We start from the raw sequence: 22,258 nt of genomic DNA on the forward strand, positions 1-22,258 counted from the left end.
TATGTGTTATTGTGGATTATTTAAATAACATTGTAAATCTAAAAGACAGGAAAATACTTCCATAATGTTATATATTCTTGTATTATATACACACTGGATGTCCTCATAAAACAGCTGTAGTGAAATATACACTGCTTATTATTTCTACCAACAAACTTCCTTATTAACAAAAAATTTTAAAACTTAGTGTCCAGTACCTCAACAAAACAGCTTAAGATACAACTGATACCATTAACCAGTGTGTACAAGATGCAGTAAATTGCAAGTGATTAATTTTATGACATCCTCACCTTAGCTTGTGGAGATAAATAGGGGGAGAGTACGTTTTCACCTATTTGTACTTGTATGTCAGTAAGTTTCTCACAAAGTGTTCCATTTCATATTTAGCAAACCCTGTACAGTGTCAACAGATCCTATTATACACCAGTAAGAACAAGGAAGTCTCTCTCTCTCTCACCAGATTTGATATAACAGTTAAGTTTCCATAACAAATGTTTATACACCAGTAAAAAGTTGGTTGGGTTGTTGATTTAGGGTGTTATGTCACAAAGCAGCTAGTGGCTATCTGTGCCAAACATCCAGTCAAAGGTTAAAAGTGAATTTAGTAAAATTCATAACAGGAAATTAAGATAAAACAATGTTTAAAAGGAAAAACAATTAGTATAAAACCAATATTTACTTCTTGTCTACAACATTAAGAGAACAGTACTTGAAGTTGTAAAGAACCTTCTGCAGCATAACTGTAATAATCATAACTAGCCAGGAAGACTAACAGGTAAGTACAAAAACCACTGGCAGTCACTTGAAATTGGCCTTTCCAGTACTGGTTTCCAGTTATTTGATGTTATAGCCATTTTCAAAAAGGAAAGTGAATAAAAAAAGTTTTAAAAGTATAATAATAACTCACCAGGATAACTAACAGGTAGTTCAAACAGTAGCATTAGGCACCTGAAGTTGGCCTTTCCAGTCACTTAATGTTAGGGTCAGTTTCTAAATTTCAAATCGAACCACATTAAAAAGGTGTAATGTATAAATTACAAAAAATGGCATTAGTTTTTGAAAGGCCATGAATCTTTTTAAAAACATGACCAAGGTAGATGGTGTTACCATCACCAATAACATGCATAATGTTATGGACAAACCTTGGGACAGAACATGTTCCAGTGGTGCTGTTGTTGAACCGAGAAAAGACTATTTTTAGACAGTTTTCAAAATATTACAAAATCTACAAAACAATCTCTAATTTACAATATTTATTTCCATTATTCTAAAAACACAAATGTTAAACTTTGCATCAAATGTATGAATAGTCATGTTTTACAAAGGTTTTCTTTTCTTCAGGTGTGGTTTGGTCCCTTTTATCCTCTCTTTATTTGGCTTTTTAGTTCTTGAGGCAAACTTCGTCTTCTGGACTGTTTTAGAACTTGGTGTTACTTTACTTGTGCCTTTATTATATTTTGAGGTTGAAATCTGTGGACTGTCTTCACTAGGCCTGTCCAATAATTTTGTTTCTTTTTCTTTAGACATGCTCATGTTTTCATTTTCCTGTTTGCTGAGTTTATCTAAGGAATAAATCACATTATGAATATTTTGTAACCAAATACTACAACTATGTTTAAAACATATCCTCTAAATGCTGTAGCTAAACCTCTCACTAGCACTTTCAGTTCAAAATTACACTGTCAACCTTGAATTAATCTGCCTGTTCCCCTTTAAGTTAATTTTAGAGAAAGCCTGGTTAATTAAAATTGAGAAAAAACACATTTAAGGCTAAGACAAAGACAGCTATATCTACTTTTCATCACTCAAAGTGAATAATCAAGCACAAAAAGCCAATCAGATCTTGACTTAAGTATTTAGTGGAGAAACGAACAATCTAGATGAACACGTAAGAAACAGTGTCTACGTTTTAATGCTTGTATATCTGTCTGTAGTGTGATACTAAATAATACCAAAATATAATATTATTGGGGAAACTCAAATATAATTTAGACCTTTAAAACAAGCTTCTTTCTATTTTGAAAAAGGGCGTGCTCGAAACATTGCCAAGTAAATAAATTACTACCATAGGTTTTAAAGGTGATTTTTTTCTACTTATCTATATCTTGCTTCAGTTCATTTCTAGAGAAACTTGATTACCTTGATTAGGAATAAGGTTTGAAAATTTCTTCAACTTGGCAACAAAAAAATCCATCCATATTGTGTGTGTGAGGATAGAATCTTCTGGTGTGTTTCAAAGATGGGTGAAATCTATACTGTCTGTACCTAAAGCAGAAGTAAATATTTATATAGAACTTTGTGAACTACTGAAAAATAAATCTCAAAAATTAACTAAACTTTCAAGGTCTGAAACAAAATTACATTAGTCTTGCTTCTTGTATGCTTGACAAAAATGTTTTGGTAAATGAATAGATAATAATGAATGTATATATTGCAATTCAGACAGGAAACATCTGCAGTAACTAAGACAGGTGTGAATCAGAACACTGGGGCAGACAATGTGACATGGAAATGGATGAATGCACTTAACATAATAAATATCCACAAGACATAAAAGAACTTACTTAACTAAGCCTTCCTTCCCAAAATCCAGACCTGTTGGTACAACTTTTACATTTCGCTTTTTTAAGGCAAAATCTATCACCCATTCATTTTCTTCTGGCTAGAACAAAATAATGGCAGAATCTCACAAACTAAGAAGTGTACTGATATGATTTTATGGTTGGGTAGAGCAGCAAGAACATCTTTATACATAGAGTAAGATTGATACTTTCAACTATGAAACTTCACTGAGAAAATTAATAACCACATCAAAAAAAAACATACAATTTATTTCTAGATTTTGTTCAGATGCCTGCAGAACACTTGGGAACAAAAAGAAAAGTAAAATATTTTTGTTTTATCCAGTAGTAGATTTTCCACCAGCTTACCAGTATAGAACATGTAGAATAAACAAGATATCCCCCAGTCTTGGAGTGTGCATCAAGACAATCTATTGCAGCCAGAATCAACTCCTTCTGAAGATGAGAACATCTTTGAATATCTTTTGCATCCTGAAATAACGTTGAAAAAAAAAAAAGATACCATTAAACCAGTATCAATTAAGCAAGCAAGAGAGAGACAAAAATATCATCATACATCTGTTATAGAAGTAGACTGGCATTATAAGATATATCATTCTTTGTTTTTATCATTTCTTTACTCATGAAAACATCCCAGAAAACAAGATCACATCTGTATTTTACCCAAACTTGGTATTTTATATCAGTACCTCTTTGTACAATGTTTCCAAGGAGTTCACATGTTGTTTTAGGAAAGTCTTAACATCAAAAACTCAAAGGAAAATATAATTGTTAGATATTATACATCAAGGATATGAACATTTATGTGGTTAAAAGTATTTAACTTAATTATTAATTTTGTACTTTATGGATTATATGTTAAAATTGTTAACTGCACAATAAACAATATAATTGGTAACCAAGCAACAACAAGAAGTTCCTCTACCAGTAGATGATATTCTACTGAAACTGTAAAACAGCATATATATCACAAATGTTTTAATTATATACCTGTCCTCTCTAAAAGCAAAAAGAAATATTTATGGTTTATTAGGTCTGTTAAGGCTAATAGAAAGATAGTAAACACAACAGCTGTGGAGTTATAGGATGTTGAATGATGAAACAGATCTTCCTAGGTTTATTAAAGTATTAAAATACATTTTGTTAACATTTAAATAACCAACTTTTAGCTTAATGTTTGTCATAAAGTAGTGCTTGTTACAGAAACTAAATTATTTTCAGAATATCCCATTGGAACAACAGGTTAGGAATCTCCAACCCACTTGTGAGAATTCAAAAACTAATCTTTTTGACCTCCATGTTAAGTTTGTCATCACTTCATTCATCAAATATAACTTAATAAAATGATGATTCCAAAATTAGATCATAACAACACAGTATTTTGGTCAATGCACCTTAACAAAAATCAAAGTTCCTTTAGTTAGGTAGTATTGGGAAAAGTGTACCAGGGGTCTTGTTTTTACCTGTTGAGTAATCATTGATATCTGCAGAAAATTCAAAGAAACTAAGTCTTGTTATTTAAAACCATCCCAAATTTCAAGACTATCAGACTAATACTGAGCTACTCTTGTTTGACCAAATAAGACTTTCAACACACTCTTATCACACCAACAGCCCCAAAGTCTAGAGCATATTTGTACAGTAATGGAATGTGACTGTAGGACCCTCATTTTGTTGTTGTTGTTGTTGTTTTTTTTTTTTTTTTTTTGGGGGGTGGGGGGAATTTTGTTCAAAGTTACACCAGGGCTATCTGAACTTGTCATCCCTAATTTAGCAGTGTAACTCTTGGGGCTATCTATTGTAGAAAAACATTTTATACCAAATCAAACTACGGTAAACCCCATGTCTAAGGAATAAATGGGCGAGCATGTTTGGTGTGACTGATTTGAACCCACGACCCTCAGATTATGAGTTGAATGCCTTACACCCCTGGCTAGGCTGGACCCCTCAAAATATAAACTTTAGGTCAGCTAATCATTAAATTATGCCCAACCCACAAGTAATAAGTAGATACATCTTTATTCAGTTATAATGATTTACCAAATTTCCAAGTTAATACAATCTTAGAAAAAATTACAGACATTTTATTCAAGGATGGCTATAATATGTTGACCCATTTTATGACTTTGTCTGACCATTCAATGCAACAGACACACCACTTTTCAAGAAGTGGACACATTATTTTCTTTATAATTATTGTTAGAACTTAATTCACAAAATCCATTAAATAGAAACTTATCACCTACACAGTTATTTCAACATCTATTATTATTTCAATATTTTTTGAAGAGTTGAAAAATGTTTCGAGAAACACAGTGAATGTTTATAGTGGCTTAGGCTATTAATTTTCAAAACTTATTTAATGAAGAAACATATAATTATTTTATAATTAGTTAATTATTGAACTTTTTAAAACTTGTCTGTATAGGGACAAGTAAGCTTTGAATAGTTTTTATTTGAGTAGAAAGAATTTTTTGTTTGTTTTTGAATTACTCATAAAGCTACACAGGGACTATCTGTGCTAGCCGTCCCTAATTTAGCAGTGTAAGATTAGAGGGAAGCAGCTAGTCATCACCACCCACCGCCAACTCTTGGGCTATTCTTTTACCACCAAATAGTGGGATTAACCATGACATTATAATGATCCCACGGCTGAAAGGGTGAGCATGTTTGATGTGCCCAGGATTCAAACCTGAGACCCTCAAATTAAGAATTTCTAGTAGGTTTGAAAACAGTACTACATAAATTTGATCTGCAATGTTAAACCCAACTATTATAAAATAAATGAAATTCTATGATACACACATTCTACAATGGTGGGTGTGAAGTACATTTTGAAGCTTTAATATGTTGGCCATTGGTCAAAATGAACAAATCATTGTTATATAACAGGACATTTACTAGGAACTGTCAAAATATTATCCATTATTTAAAAATAATAATTGCAACACGTTCATACATATATATCACATATTTTAAAAATTCAAAATGCTCATGTTATTGTAAGAGAGGTTTTACTTTTTATAAGTTTTGCAAAATTAGAAAGTTTAAATTTTTCTGATGACTGACTTTGGTTGTCTTCACTTCAGGATCCTTAGCAACAACTCCTGTGCCACTGCATGGTGCATCAAGATGAACTCTGTCAAAACCAGTAATGACCTGGATAAAGAATATATACAAACTGTCACATAACTGATACTGATGAACTTACCTTACTGTCACATAACTGACTGATGAACTTACCTTACTGTCACATAACTGATTCTTTAAAATGATTAAAATGGGAAATAAATGAAACCACCAAGTTATAAATACTTCCCATGAAAGACATTTCAACTAATAGTTTAACTGTCCAAATTCATAGTTTAAAAACATAAACAAGGGGATATTGTGCAGGTGCACATATTTTCAATTTGGTGATAAATCTATTGTAGTGTTAATTTACTAGAAAACTAACAAAATACAAGATTTTTAAGGAGCCATTTTTTTTCCCCACTAACAATTCTTCAACAATGAAAATGAGATTTGGACAAGAAAAATTTAACAATCACTTACCCAAGTGAGAGTTTTTACGTTAATGTTTAAAAGAACATTACAGACTTTGGTTATTATTTGTGCTTCAGTCTATAAATATACAGAAAGTAAATACTTAAAAACATTAATGTTGATTAGTGGCACTCTTCAGGTGGACTTGTTACAAACATATCTACATGAAAAGGTGAAATTCAGATGAGCCGAGATGATACAATAAACAGAATTAATTTACCTTTGGAAAGTTTCTACCATCATGACAGCAAACTATGGTGTTCGTGATACCTAAGCGGTGGACATTTCCAACTATGGCTTTAGCTCGGTCTTTGTGAATATCGTTAGCAAACAAAACTCCTGTATTTTTCATAAGAGAAGCTAAAAAGAATACCACGGGTATTTAAAAATGTTCCATAACAAGAAAACAAAACAATCTTTAATAAAAAAAGGAAGCTGCCCAAGAAATATATAATTATATACATGAAAAACAAATTTCTGATTTGATCCAGAAATTAAAGGTAAAGTTTGAACACTTTAAAAATTCAAAAATTCTACATTCTGTTTCAAAGCAGAAAAATTACAGTTTTTTGCAGAAAAGTACCTTAAGATGGAATGGATAAAGAGACTTGGAGACAGAATTCATAGAATAGCGAGAGGTCCAAATGTTTTTTTTTTAACGTGCAATAACTTAGAAAATTTCATACCTAGTATATCAGTTTAACTGTTTTAGAATCTAATGGCCAACATAAAAAGTTTTGCACATACAACTGTGGGAATAAAAACGGTCTTATGCTCAGCATCAAGGCACTAAAACGGTATTATCTGCAAGTTATCCTATCCATACATGTAGAAGTCAGTACATGCTATCACATCTTGTAAACTTACATTTTATTACACTAGTATTTCATGAATGTGTGTCCATAAATTTGGAATCAAACTGTATTTTACGATTCAAATGTTAGTTTTATACGTTATCTAATAAGTTATATCAAAAGTTAGTAATGAAAACAAACAGCCAAGTACTGATGTTTTGTGTGTCACATAGTACACTGTCTTCCGCTTTTCCTTTAATAGTATTGTGGGTGTCATAAAAAGTACATTTGAAGGAATTACAAACACTAATTACACTATGTAATACAAGTTTTGTTCTTGGATAGTAAATGTTATTTCTTAATTGCTTATGTTGTAAAAGTACAAAAAATTACCATTATTCCCTTCAAACTTTGCTTTTGTGACCTGGACAATGAAATTTAGAAATTAACCTATTTTCTATGTAGAAATGGGCAAATTTGCACATTTTCATTTACATAAGCACTGAATAAAACAACATATGAATCAAGATTTACATGTATTTATACTAAAGTTAAACAAAAATGTTCAGAAGTGAGCAGTTTTTCAAGATTTTCGACTGTAATGTTAAATTACTTTCACGTATCAGTCCCTAAATATAGTCTTCCCATCATGTTTTCATAATATACTCCCAGGTTACAAAAGCAAAGTTTGAAGAGAAAAATAGGTCTTTTCCATTTACATTAGGCATAAGCAATTGTGAAATAACACTTTGTCCAGGAACATGAAAAAGTAAAAATGTTGTTAGAGAATGTTATTAGCTCAGATATCATTATATTCAGAGAACCCACTATGTTGGCTCCACCCAGGTCTACCTTATTTGAAAACACTTATTTCCCTGTGCCTACCTCTCATAAGTACAAGCTCATAATCATAATTCTGTAAATCTGTCAATCTTCCTACATTATTTACACAGATAAAACCATTACAACATTAGAAGAATTTGAAAAGTGGTGATCAAGACAATATTCTGATCAGAAATAATATTTCTTTAGACAAATAAAAAACTTACCTAAGAAGCCTGATAAATTACACTTGATTTTTGTGGTTTTGGTATAATAACTTATAATTTTATGTTATTCCAAAATTCAAAGAGGCTTAGCATGTAAGAAACACAAGTACAAACATTTTATAACTGTAAGTAGCAGAGATCTTTGTTTTCTATATTTATTTCTATTTACTGTTCTGTGTCTTAAGAAATATAACTGAAATTTATGAAGTTATCTGTCAGTAGTATAAATACACACACACACACTTATAATGCAAGTCACTGTAATTCACAAAATATTAGTACACCAGTACTAAGAGTAAGACATTTGTAAAGGTTAGTTTTATGTTATTCAGTATTGTAATATAAGTTCCACATGTACCACAAGATTTATAACTTGTGAAGCCATAATTAATTAGACATGGTTCAAAGGTCAATAAAACTAAAAATTAATAAGTGGAAATAAATGTATACTTTTATGTGATTTAAACTATATATTTAGAATAAAAACTATGGCTTTCTGTTACAATATACAGTAAATCTAGAAAGAAAAGTGGTAATTTAGATTTCCTAAATTTTTTATTGTGGTTACAAGGTTGGTCAAATTGACTACAACCAAATTAGAGAAAATAGCACACAAAATATAAATGTTTTTCTAAATAAAAACATCTGATATTTATTTAGGAGGTTAGAGAGATTAAGCAAATGAAATTTGACAGTTTTTAATAAAGACTAGTATTTTTAATATTACAATCAAATTAATTTGCACGTTGGATAGTTAACATTCCAAAAGCAAAAATTCACAAGCAAATTTTTAAAATTTAATTTAATAATTTGATATCTTATTTACAAAAACCTTCAAACATTTACTAATAGTACAAAAATGTTGCAAACACATAATTACATTATCAAAAGTTACAGTCAACCCATCTCACGATTACTGTAGTAGTTACACAGTAGGCACAATGCACCTAGCCCCACAGTCAAAGAATTATCTGATGTGTAGAAACAGTTTTAATTAACATTTTTATATTTCTTCTTTACCTGCAAGGTTCATAACTTTTCATTACAAACATGTGATTCTAATACATCTTACAAGTGTCAAGAGACGAATACACATGGACGTGGGCATGTGTGAAGCAATTTTACATTTACATTAGCAATTTTGGAATGTTTTTGTGTAGCGAAGGCCAAGATATGATAAACACCAAGGGAAAACACACTAAACATTCAGGTGAAATTAAGCAGTTTAAAAATATAACTTACACGCCCTTTCACCGTTTATCTTTTTGTCTTATCTTCAACAAATTATCTCTATGTGCACAAACAGGGCATGAAGTGTTCATGTCAACCTTTTACATTCTACATTGCTGATTTAGCAACAATTAACCATATAGCAGAGCAAGCAAAAACCACACACATTTTTTAGGTTTCTGAAGTTATACAAATGCAATATGCAAATGTACAATGTGCAAACTATTTTAATTCTTTACATAAAAATCCTCTTGAACTCTCAATTGTTAGAGTTTGAGTCAGGTTATTGTCAATTCACAGACACATCTTGAGTACAAATACTTGTGTAGCACACCTGATTTTCTACATACAATAGATTTGGATATTTTACAAAAATCTCACCACATTTCTCGTAGATACACAAAAGAAAAGTCAGAATTATAATCAAAATTAATTTTCTAATACAAGATCAGTCGAATCCAATAAACCAGTTCTCTGAAGATTTGGTTCTATTCCATCACCAATTTTATTTTGAAATATTTATCTATTTAGAATAATATTTATTTTACACCACAAACACAACTTAAGTATGAAAATTGACCGCCACTCCAGCATATATGAATTTGGTTTTATAACCAAAACAAATAAATAAAAGTTTCAATGACCAATAGGAGCTTATCTTGAACATTACCATACGGTTACCTATAGATATTTGTAACTAATACATTATTATCCATCACTTCAATATCAAAGATTCAATCATTAAAAATAAAAAAAAACACATACGTGGCATCTAATGCTTCAGTACACTAACACAGAGGTAACTGAATTTCAGAGTTGACAGACATTAATAACAGGGTTCTCTCCTCCAGCAGGGATGCAAGGAGCAACAACCTTGCCAAAGGTCTCAGCTTTGGCATTTCTGAACTTTTAAGGGAGAAAAAAAATAGTGTTTTGAAAGGACAAAGAAACAAAGAGTAATTTTGACTATTTCAAATAATGACTTGGTTTCATCTTAAAGAGTTACACCAGTAACTACTGATTTCTCTTTAACATAGTGTGTTCATCCAATCTTCAATTCAATACAATCAAATGGTGGCTTATTTTAATCATATGGAGTTAATTACCCACACCAATAAAAGCAAACAGTGGGTTTCTGGTCATCAAGAATTACTTCACCATGGTAACTATATGAGAAGTGAAAGTCTTTTGTGTTTCTTTGGGTTCTGTATAATCTGTTTAAACTCCATTATGCTTGAACCTACCTACATTACACTATTATTAACCGTATACGCTCATGGGATCCTAACAAAACTAAGAAATTTAAATAAAAAAACCATCAATGGAAGAAATAACATTTATTTCATCCAACAGTGCAGAAAGGAAAGATGTCAACTACGACCCATAATGTCAACCTAAGAATAATTTAACTACAACCTCGGTAAATATATAACATGGACATTTTCTAAATACATAACATCAGCCGTATCCTTTTTCAAAGACTTTTTTAACTTTAAATCTATTCTTAATAAACTAAATCACAAAGCCTTAATGGTTAGTTTTGATGTTATCTCCCTTTTCACAGAAGTACCAACAACTAAAGTCTGCAAGATAGCTTTAGAACTTTGTATTAAATAACCAAAGCTAACTACAAATAAATGGCCTAAGTATAGGGAATCCCATGTCACCAGTTCAAGGCAACATTTTTATGACTCAGATTGAATCACAAGCGATCAATTCAGCCTTACACCCACTACTATACTGGTACAGGTATGTTGATGATACAATTGCTGGATTCACATCTACAGAACACACACTTAGTTTTTTCAATCACATTAACTTTATACATGTACACCTGTGAACAGAAAAAAAAACTAACCAATTAGCATTTCTCAACCTCAAGACCACAAGAATCGATACACAATTCAAAACAGAAAACCACAGAAAAATCACCCATACTGGACTATACATTCCCTGAACTCAGCATATAAAACAAAATAAAAACTCAAAATATTAAGAAACCAAATAAACACAGCCACAAAACTATGTTCACCCAATAAAATTAATGATGAAATCAACAAAATAAAACAACACTTCATCAACAAATTTCAACCAAAAACTGTGGGAAAATTATATGCACACACCTAGACCAAACAAACAATAAATCCCAAGATACAACAAACTACAAAAACCTAACATCACTGATACCATATGTTCCCGACATCAAGGAAAAAATAACCAACATTTGGAAAAAATTTATAACAAAACACAACACTCCAGTAAACACCAAATTTATTCAGAAATTAAGTACAAAACTAAAGTCCATACTATGTAAAAACTACACTGACAAACACAACAACATAATTTATAAAATACAATCCAACAATTGACACAACTTCTATATTGGAGACACAAGCAGAAAAAATGGAAATTAGTTCCAAACAACACAAAAAACACCCTTAAATATTTCTGAACACTGCAAATCAAATACACAGAACATAACCCTAGAAAACGCCCAGATACTAAGTAGGAAAACAAATATAAACAAATGGAAAATCAAAGAAGCCCTACTTATACAGTAACTAAAACCAAAATTAAACCAATATAAAAGGAACACCTTTATACCTATACTAATTATTAACCTAACATTGAACTGTAACCCCCTACAATCCTGTACCCGTTTATACTCTCACCCCTAAGATGCGAGCCTCGCAACAGTCAGTTGCAAACTCTTTGTTAACCTGAATATGACCTAAGAAGGTCAAAACTTTCTCTACTTATCAATATATTTGTTAATACCAGCCATTCTGAGATACAGTGGCTTCGTTCCATCAATACAGCTAATTCTCCCCCATCAACACAGACAAACATGGCTTGGTTCCATCAATACACCTAATTCTCCCCCATCAACACAGACAAACAGTGGCTTGGTTTCATCAATACAGCTAATTCTCCCCCATCAACACAGACAAACATTGACTTGGTTTCATCAATACAGCTAATTCTCCCCCATCAACACAGACAAACAGTGGCTTGGTTTCATCAATACAGCTAATTCTCCCCCATCAACACAGACAAACAGTGGCTTGGTTTCATCAATACAGCTAATTCTCCCCCATCAACACAGACAAACAGTGGCTTGGTTTCATCAATAGAGCTAATTCTCCCCCATCAACACAGACAAACAGTGGCTTGGTTTCATCAATAGAGCTAATTCTCCCCCATCAACACAGACAAACAGTGGCTTGGTTTCATCAATACAGCTAATTCTCCCCCATCAACACAGACAAACAGTGGCTTGGTTTCATCAATACAGCTAATTCTCCCCCATCAACACAGACAAACAGTGACTTGGTTTCATCAATACAGCTAATTCTCCCCCATCAACACAGACAAACATTGACTTGGTTTCATCAATACAGCTAATTCTCCCCCATCAACACAGACAAACATTGAGTTGGTTTCATCAATACAGCTAATTCTCCCCCATCAACACAGACAAACAGTGGCTTGGTTTCATCAATACAGCTAATTCTCCCCCATCAACACAGACAAACAGTGGCTTGGTTTCATCAATACAGCTAATTCTCCCCCATCAACACAGACAAACATCGACTTGGTTTCATCAATACAGCTAATTCTCCCCCATCAACACAGACAAACAGTGGCTTGGTTTCATCAATACAGCTAATTCTCCCCCATCAACACAGACAAACATTGACTTGGTTTCATCAATACAGCTAATTCTCCCCCATCAACACAGACAAACATTGACTTGGTTTCATCAATACAGCTAATTCTCCCCCATCAACACAGACAAACAGTGGCTTGGTTTCATCAATACAGCTAATTCTCCCCCATCAACACAGACAAACAGTGGCTTGGTTTCATCAATACAGCTAATTCTCCCCCATCAATACAGACAAACAGTGGCTTGGTAGGCACTGTGCAAACAGTAACACACAAACTTTACCGTAACAAGAATATGTAACCTGAAAACATTAAATATAAGTACTAAATTACACATAATTCACCTATATGAGTGGTTTTTCCACCAGGTGCTGCACACAAGTCAAGAACCTTCTCATTTACTTGTGGAGCCAGAGCCATCACTGGAAGTAGTGATGCTGCCCCCTGGAGGATATAATGACCAGCTAAATACTCTGGGGTTGCACCTTAAAAAAAAAAAAAAAAAAAAAAAAATGTAGAAGTAAATACAATGCAACAAACTCTATTGTTAATATCTATTCTAAAACCTAATAGAAGACTACCAGCCAAGCTGATTAAAAACTTTGATAGAAACATGTACTCAAAGCATTTTAGTGACAAAAGTAAATAAAATTATAACAAAAGGATTAACTCTTGAATGTATAATTACTGTATTTGTAATATTTCATAAACAGAAGTAAATCTGAATCACTGCAAAAAATAGACATGATTATCTCATTAATATAAAGTTATTACACTTTACCTAAAATAACTGAATTTGGTTTATTTATCACATAGGTAAAAAAAAACAGGTATACTAAAAAATAAAGATTAGAAAAACAATTCAGGTACTATTAATACAACTATGAATAGTCAGAAACTTCCTAATAGGGTACTACTAACATACCCATGGAATTAGATTACAGAATCTAAAACTCAGATGCAGTTGAAAATTTTCTTACAACTTAACTCTAAACATCAGTAATTTTTCATGTGTTTTGTCTGAATTATTTTTATGATTTCCTAACAATTATCATCATATTTTGGAATAGAAAGACAAGTGAACCATTCCTGACTGGCTATTAAACACATCACTACGCCAATAAAACAAAGACTCGAACTGACGTTATCGTGCACATTAATAATGTTGTATATCTCATGGTTTTTCCAGACATTTACATTCCAACATTTTTAAATGTTTCAGAGAACTGGAAATCTTATGGGCCAACAAAAGTTTAATATTTTAATGTTTGTACATTCAAACACCAACATTTAAAATAGTAATTGTTCTGGATAATTTTATTTGTTGTCCAAAGTGCCATTTTGTTTGTCAGTCAACATAAGTGATGAAAGTAAAATCAGAAACCACTTTTTACGAATTTTATTCATTTTAGTCATAAAAAAAATCACAACAAGACTGTCTTCAAAGTATCTGGTAATGGGAGCCACAATATCCTGACCTATACTGATTATTGTATAAATATCAGATATTAGCTGACACATAAGTATTAATTAGGTTTGTGTCAAGTATTATTCACACACAGTAATTAGGTTTGTGTCAAGTATTATTCACACACAGTAATTAGGTTTGTGTCAAGTATTATTCACACACAGTAATTAGGTTTGTGTCAAGTATTATTCACACACAGTAATTAGGTTTATGTCAAGTATTATTCACACACAGTAATTAGGTTTATGTCAAGTATTATTCACACACAGTAATTAGGTTTATGTCAAGTATTATTCACACACAGTAATTAGGTTTATGTCAAGTATTATTCACACACAGTAATTAGGTTTATGTCAAGTATTATTCACACACAGTAATTAGGTTTATGTCAAGTATTATTCACACACAGTAATTAGGTTTATGTCAAGTATTATTCACACACAGTAATTAGGTTTATGTCAAGTATTATTCACACACAGTAATTAGGTTTGTGTCAAGTATTATTCACACACAGTAATTAGGTTTATGTCAAGTATTATTCACACACAGTAATTAGGTTTATGTCAAGTATTATTCACACAGTAATTAGGTTTATGTCAAGTATTATTCACACACAGTAATTAGGTTTATGTCAAGTATTATTCACACACAGTAATTAGGTTTATGTCAAGTATTATTCACACAGTAATTAGGTTTATGTGAAGTATTATTCACACAGTAATTAGGTTTATGTGAAGTATTATTCACACAGTAATTAGGGTACTTATGATATACTGTTACTCTTTAATTACCCAGTTCTCTCTCAACAGATTTTACGCAGTAACTGATGAAAAAATCAGGTTAGGTTTATTTAAGCTGAAAAACCAGTTTTTAGAAAAATGTTTAAAAATACAAGATAAAAAAATGTGAAAAGAGTAATACTTTCAAACCAATGCACGAGGAAGAAAAATACTTCTTGAAATTTCATCTACAGTCATAAGTGTGATCAAAAATCATTTTACAAATTCAGAAACATTTTAAAACTGTTTCATTCCTTCACTTATTCATAGTAATTAAGAAACAAATTTCATAATTTTTTTTTTATTTACAGATTCAAAATTACTTTAAGTAATGCTTTATATCAAAACAACCAGAAAGATCCAAAAGATAATAATAAAACTTACCTATAGGCACCTGAGAGTCATAAATCACTAATCCTACTTTAGACCACTTTCCAACAGGATCCAAGTTTACACTACGATTGATCAAGGCCTGGATGAATAAAATAGTTTTTTTGCTAAAAACTAAATGCTTACTGGCAAATTAAATCTTCTATAACCTAAAAATTTGTTTTCAAGTATACTTAATAGAATGAATAAATTCTAAGATATAAAATTTGCTTTAAACACCAGGTTACCAACAATATATGTTTCAAGCAAATTTGAAAAACTCATACTATAAAGTTCTCGATGTATCATTTGACTTCAATCATTTTTTTTTTCCCATCATATTCGTAGAAAATTTCAGCAATTACAAAATGTTTCTAACAGCATTAAATAATCCATTTATGATGAATGTCCACAGCTCAGCTAACTGATGTGACAAATGACTGATTAAAGTCTGGTCATTATTCAACAGGTTAGTAAAACATCAGATTAACACAATAAACAGTAACTTGTCCTAAAAAATTTCGCTTTGAAATCAAGTGATGTATGTTATTAAATATGTACTATAAAAAAATATAAAAAATAAATAATTTTACCCTGAAATATAAATACATATTTATATACTTTTAAAACTTAATAAATTAATACCAAATAAAATTTAAACAGAGTTAAAGTAAACTTAAATAACAATAACTGTATTATTGAATTGTAACAACCAAGCAAGTCATCTGTAAATATTCTGTGATACACTACTGATGACTGACCCACATTATTCAACTATTAATATTAACCTACACAAGCTTAAAATTCACTGTTTCCACATTCCTGATAAACATTCTTTATATGTTACCTTATTTTGTTTAATTTTATGTTAATATTTAATTAAGTTTTTAACATTTCAACAACGTTCATGATCATTTATAAGAAATACATCCATACTGAATAAGGTCACTTCTAAACAAAATGGGGTAAAATGTAAGAATAAAATTATTACAGATGATGACAACATCCGTGATTATTAAGATGTTATACACGTCCTCCTCCCAGTAGTAAGCATCAATATTTACTTTACAGCAAAACTACAAAAACTCAATACAACTCACCAGGGAAACTAAGGGATTACCATTCTTTTTATAATACAGCCACACTTCAAAGTGCAGAAAATATTCTGCATGTTACACGGGTTCAAAGCTTGCCAACTCTATCAAGGGGTCAACCCACACTCTTACTTCCAAATGCTAATTTTTATTCTTTAAAACCAAAAATATTTTTCCATTGAATCACATGTGAAAATTGTTGTAAGACAGTTTTATAAATAAACAATACACAAGTACATATCTACATAAAACAATCTATATCACAGTCTTTATCTTGTAAGCACCTGTGCCAAGTCCCTTCTTCGGGTTTTCAACGTGTTGGTCCTGATGGTGACAGGCCTTTGAACTTCATTAGCTTCAAGCACTTCAATCAACTGTATAGTGAGAAAAGAACAAAAGAAATCAAAATAACAAACAAATGCATCTACAGCAGTGGTTCCCAACCTTTTTTATGCCCCAAACCCCTAAAACATTTTAATATGTTCTCACACCCCTCACAGTAATTATTTATTTATGAATAAAGGTGAAAGTGGCCAAAACAAATGTTATCTTGCACCCCCTGGAATGCTATCTCACACCCCAAGGGGTGCGAGCACCCCTGGTTGGGAAACACTGACCTACAGCATGAAAACACAACATACTTTGAATTTGCCATAAATAAATAATTAGACAGTTACTGTTTGACTAAAAGCCAAATTATAATCTGTAAGTGAACAAAAAACAATTTTTAAAAGAAGTTTCAAAATGAATAACAATACAGAAATCAACAGAGTACTCACTTTTCTGTAGCATATAATGCCTGCTCGTTGCACAGTGTAACCATATAGTATGTTAGATGTCAGAGAAAATATTATACTTAGTATATCAAAGCAAGTAGAAATAAAGCAATGTGAAACAAAATTTACACACACACACACACATTTTTATATACGTAATACGTACGTATCTTACAAATAGATATATCAAACTTCAAGGCCTTATTAATTGGGCCTCAGACTACTTTGGTAGTATGTGTCTTAAACTGTGACATGTACACATCAACAGATAAAATATGGAAGGATAAAAGTTAGAAACAACAGTTACCTCTGCTGTAGGGAAGAGTTCCATCAACTTTTCCATCATGAAGTCATTGTAACCATAGTAAAGACACAAGTCTTTTCTTAAGAAATCCACATAATCGTTCCTTGATCTACAAAAGTAACAATTGGTTCATTTGATGTCTCACTTGGAGGTGCTGTTCCATGCTTTTAAAGTTTCATTTCAGATATAGAATTAATGTGTAAAATGTGATAACTGATTTTAGTAATTGTGTTTTTACACAGCATTTACTGAAAACATGTTTGGTACCTGAATTCTATGTGAAATACATTCAATAATAGTTTCAAAAATTCATAATTTTTCCTTCACATGAAAACTTGAAAAAACAAATATTCTTAATATTTTTTTTAAACCTAACCAAAACTAAGAAGAGACTTTTAAATATTGTCAAGTCTCTGGTGAAGACCATGTACGCCTGTCTAAATAATACTTGAAATATCTTAGCTGGTCTGTAAAAACACACAATATATATAATAATATACATTCATGTGTATCTTACATAAATGGCGTGCACACACATCCCTAGTTAGATAGTAACATGCATGTATGCATTATTGTGACAGACAGAAATGAAGTATCGTCATAATGGATTATTAGAGACCTACAGATCAGTGTATTTATTCCAACAGTACTATTTTAAATACAGTATTTCTGGAATAATAGAACAGAATTCTAATAGCAGACACCAAAATCTTGTCATATTATAATTCTGTTGTCAGTACACTTTATACGCATGCACAGTAACAATTTTGCCCAGAAAAACTGTGCAAGACCTTGTTGCCTGACTGTATCAGAGAGCTACAAAGCTCAACACAAACATCACTACAACTGCTCTATCAAGGAAGGTTTAACAAAAAAACAAATAGATAAAAATATTTGTTAACCCTTTACTACAATAACATTAAAAGCTTGAAGTTTTCAAAAAGGTATAACATTAGGTCTCAGAATAACCTCATAAGTTCATTAATCGATAGTATTCAGTACCTATAGTTTAGTAAGAACTATGTTAATGAACAAAATGTACATGGTAGTAGTGTTATTTCATCTCTTTATCAAATTTAGGCCTAACATTAGTTAAGGTTTTATAAAGTACAACCTAAATACAAGTGAAGTTGTACATTTCAGCTACACTTTGTTTATTATTCTAGAAATATTGTATTTAAATAAATACCATTCAAATAAAGATAATAAAGTGACAGCAAACATTTTCCGTGTAGGAGTCAGCTAGCAATTTAATAATTTACAGTATTCCAAACAGAAACTACAAAAGTTAAAACATTTTAAACACAAAATATTGTCAGAGTTATGTTTGAAAACCACAGAGAAACAGAAAAGAAGAACACTGCAAAAAGTAATATTAAACAGATCTTTCAACAAAAATTACAAATTGTACCCTTTTTTCAGACAGAATTATCTGTAATACAATTATTGTAATGTGAAGACATACCTTCCATCTTCTCTTCTAGCAGCAAAATCTGAAAGAACATGAACTACATCTTTAATTCTTTGACTGATGACAGCCAGATCCGGAGACTGAACCGGTAAATGTTTGTTAAGGGTATTCTATTTCATCTATATACAACCAGTTTTCTTAAACTTCCTCAATCAGTACAATAGGTATTATTACTTGTTAATAGATATAACATTAAGAGTTTTTTAACCTTTCAATAACTAGACATCTTTTAGTCACTCACACAACCAGAAATCCACTTGAATGTATACAACATTCATGAAATTATCAAATGATGAACGTGAAGCTAGAAAAGCTGACGGTCTTTCTTTATTCACTTTATCATCAGAAACTGCTAGCTTTGGATTTTTTTTTACTTCTAATAATTGAACGAGTTTAAGAAATGATAAGAAAATGCACGTTCCATTAATATCAGTTTTTAAAATAATTCTTATCGTAAACAAACACCAGAAAATTATTTCAATATTACTACATGTGCATATTATCCCAAGCTAGCATTCTAACTGGCAAAATGACTTGAATTGTTAATTTATTTATAATTTGACGTCCATTTACCCACATCATCAACACCACAAGTGTACTTTTCTTTGTTTGCTGCATTTTATGTGGTTTATCTACAGAAAATAAAATCCTTTTCATAACACCTTTTGTACTCTAACATTTACACCGAACCAAGCCATAGCCCTGAAATCTTCCAAAACTTATCAATTAGTGTTAAAATTCAGTATGATAAACTTATTTCACATTAAAAATCTTGAAAATTCAAAATTGTAACACAGAAACGGATCTCGGTTTGGTACTTGCAATAACATTTTAAAAGATAAACCTTATACTCGTGGCTTAAAACTCATAAAATATAATTTAAAAAGGCCTTTGTGTGAAAGCTAATGCTCAAGGCATTTAACCCTCTTGCTACAAGTAGGTTAAAGAGCACATATCACAACCTTTTAATATTATATTGAAAAATCACTACTTTAAAGCATACAAATAAACCTGGCATCACAACATAGTTAATAAACCATATGTTAATATTATATATATTTTAATTTCTTAACTTTAAAAGAAAACATTTAAATAAAGTTTCAATCCGAGTATCATGATAAATGTTTCTAGGTTTTGCTCATTCTCTAACCTATTCACCATCGCTCTCCAAGTATAGAGTTTAATATAAATTACTCATCATAATATAGATATTACTGAGGCAAACCGTAACTTCTATAGCCTTCAATCTCCTCTGACTATGGAAACATAAACTAGAAAGTCAGACTTACTTCTCACACCTTCCTATCACAACCTCTCTCTCACAAGTTCTAACTGATGTTTTATATTATTTATATCCAATATTATGTTGTTTTCAGTTCAAAGTATTGTATGTTTTGTTTTCAGTTTCTCTCGCAGCATTCAGATCAAGAAGCTTAGAGAATTATGCAAGGTTATTATGTCATAGTTAGGAAGCCATTTAAATTATAATTTGTTTTTGTGTTATTTTTGTTTTTAGATGCACTATTTAACCAAATCAAAATTATTTAGTGTACTGGTATCATCAGTATAAACAAAAGTAGGCTTAAATTCTTGTTTTCATTTAGTTTTTATTTATTGCTAATAAGGATCTAAAATATAAAATTTAGAAACTTTAAAGGTTTAGGTAAGATAATGAATAATACTTCTATACAAAGAATGCGCGTGAGTAACTTGTGTTAAATCATTCAACAGAGTGATTTGGACTATAAACACTGTCTCCTGATATTCAAAAATTAATATTTAGTAAAAATAGTTAATTAATAAATTTGACTTTTTGTGCTCAGAAGATTTGTAATGTATACTGACAGCTTACCATATTTCATGAAGATGCACATACCATTTTAAAAGTTAGTTACAAACAATGTTCCCTCTAATTTTTTAATCCATGTGGTATTAATTTTTCATGAACACTAGTATCGAGTGATATGTAGATGAGCACTACCAATGTCTTTCAGTAGTGAATAACTAGGCTGTTTTGCAATACTACAAGTTAGTGTTTGAATTTTAGTTCTATCAACAGCAAGGGTCATCAAGACCATCAGTGTGTTGAGACTCCTCACCAATACTGAGGATGTGCACAGTTGAAATAATTAAGTGCATGGCACCTGATTGGTTGTTGAACAGCCATGCAGCTTAGAAGGAACATTGGTTACAAGGCTGGTCAAAATGACCAAGACCATGTGGGGAAAAAAAAAATTCAACATGCCTTGGACTCATCTGATAATGAACTCATAGGCACCATAGTTGTCTGTCAAAAATGTACAAATGAAAACTGTTATGCAAACAAAGGAAGTAGAGAAATTTGCATAGAAAAAAACTATTTGAGAAAATTTAATGTATTAAACAGTGAATGTATGTACATATGCTAAAAATCAAAAAAGGATATCATCCTTCTCAATTTCCTGTCCACTAGGTAAAACATATGTTTCACTTTCAGCAATGTTTGTTTTTAGTTCATCGTCTGCCAATTTCCTTCAAATAAATATTAAAAATAAGAAAAAGATTAAAACAAATTAAAAGACAACAGGTATTAAAACTTCACAAACATCTACTACAGGAACATCATCAGGTTTAAAACCTATTAACTTAATCATATTTTTTTTAAAACTAATAATCAGATATTTCTAGATGCCATCATATGCATAATTTATAATTCTCAGCACTAAAGTTAAACAACTCAAAACCTAAACATACCTCATTTCTTTTTGTTTTTTCTGTAGTTTTTTGGAAGCTTTCTCAACAGGAAGTAACTAACAATAGAAAAAAGAAATAAAATTTTCCTCTCAAAGTCCATAAAGGCTTCTATATAAAATGATATTTCATACTTACATTCAGATCCAGCTACATATTATGTTCACTTGTAGTATTTGGGGTAGGTATTTCTTGTGTTAAAACATTCTTTTTAATAAACAAGATAATACCATAGCTACAATTCACACAATAAATGTAAATTGTACACCATAGAAGTGACAAGAGACATTATTTAAAATATTGTGACAAAAATAAATGCAAAGTCAAACCTACAAGTCAGTTTTATGTAACTTACATTTAAATACAGACCCCTCCAACTGAAACAAGTTGCAAACAT

General features: G+C 31.0%; 1 protein-coding gene across 2 annotated transcripts in view; it reads right to left on the reverse strand.

The window, feature by feature from the left end:
- Positions 1–1,238: 1,238 nt before the first annotated feature.
- The window catches only part of LOC143227839 (28S rRNA (cytosine(4447)-C(5))-methyltransferase), a 31,146-nt gene continuing 10,126 nt past the window's right edge, over positions 1,239–22,258 (reverse strand). Inside the window, exons 6-18 of one of the 2 annotated variants that reach the window (XM_076459135.1) lie at positions 21,865–21,920; positions 21,557–21,642; positions 19,126–19,219; positions 17,664–17,769; positions 16,865–16,954; positions 15,502–15,589; positions 13,215–13,355; positions 6,349–6,488; positions 5,652–5,741; positions 2,931–3,053; positions 2,565–2,662; positions 2,140–2,265; positions 1,239–1,562 (exon numbers count right to left, since the gene is read on the reverse strand). In XM_076459135.1, the coding sequence (XP_076315250.1) occupies positions 2,145–2,265; positions 2,565–2,662; positions 2,931–3,053; positions 5,652–5,741; positions 6,349–6,488; positions 13,215–13,355; positions 15,502–15,589; positions 16,865–16,954; positions 17,664–17,769; positions 19,126–19,219; positions 21,557–21,642; positions 21,865–21,920 (1,233 nt within the window). In that variant the 3' untranslated portion in view covers positions 1,239–1,562; positions 2,140–2,144. Of the gene's footprint in view, positions 1,563–2,135; positions 2,266–2,564; positions 2,663–2,930; positions 3,054–5,651; positions 5,742–6,348; positions 6,489–13,214; positions 13,356–15,501; positions 15,590–16,864; positions 16,955–17,663; positions 17,770–19,125; positions 19,220–21,556; positions 21,643–21,864; positions 21,921–22,258 lie in introns of those variants that run through there. The other variant, XM_076459136.1, reaches the window with a different exon arrangement.

Source organism: Tachypleus tridentatus, chromosome 10 (assembly GCF_004210375.1).
Source record: "Tachypleus tridentatus isolate NWPU-2018 chromosome 10, ASM421037v1, whole genome shotgun sequence".
Classification (NCBI taxonomy): Eukaryota; Metazoa; Arthropoda; class Merostomata; order Xiphosura; family Limulidae; genus Tachypleus; species Tachypleus tridentatus.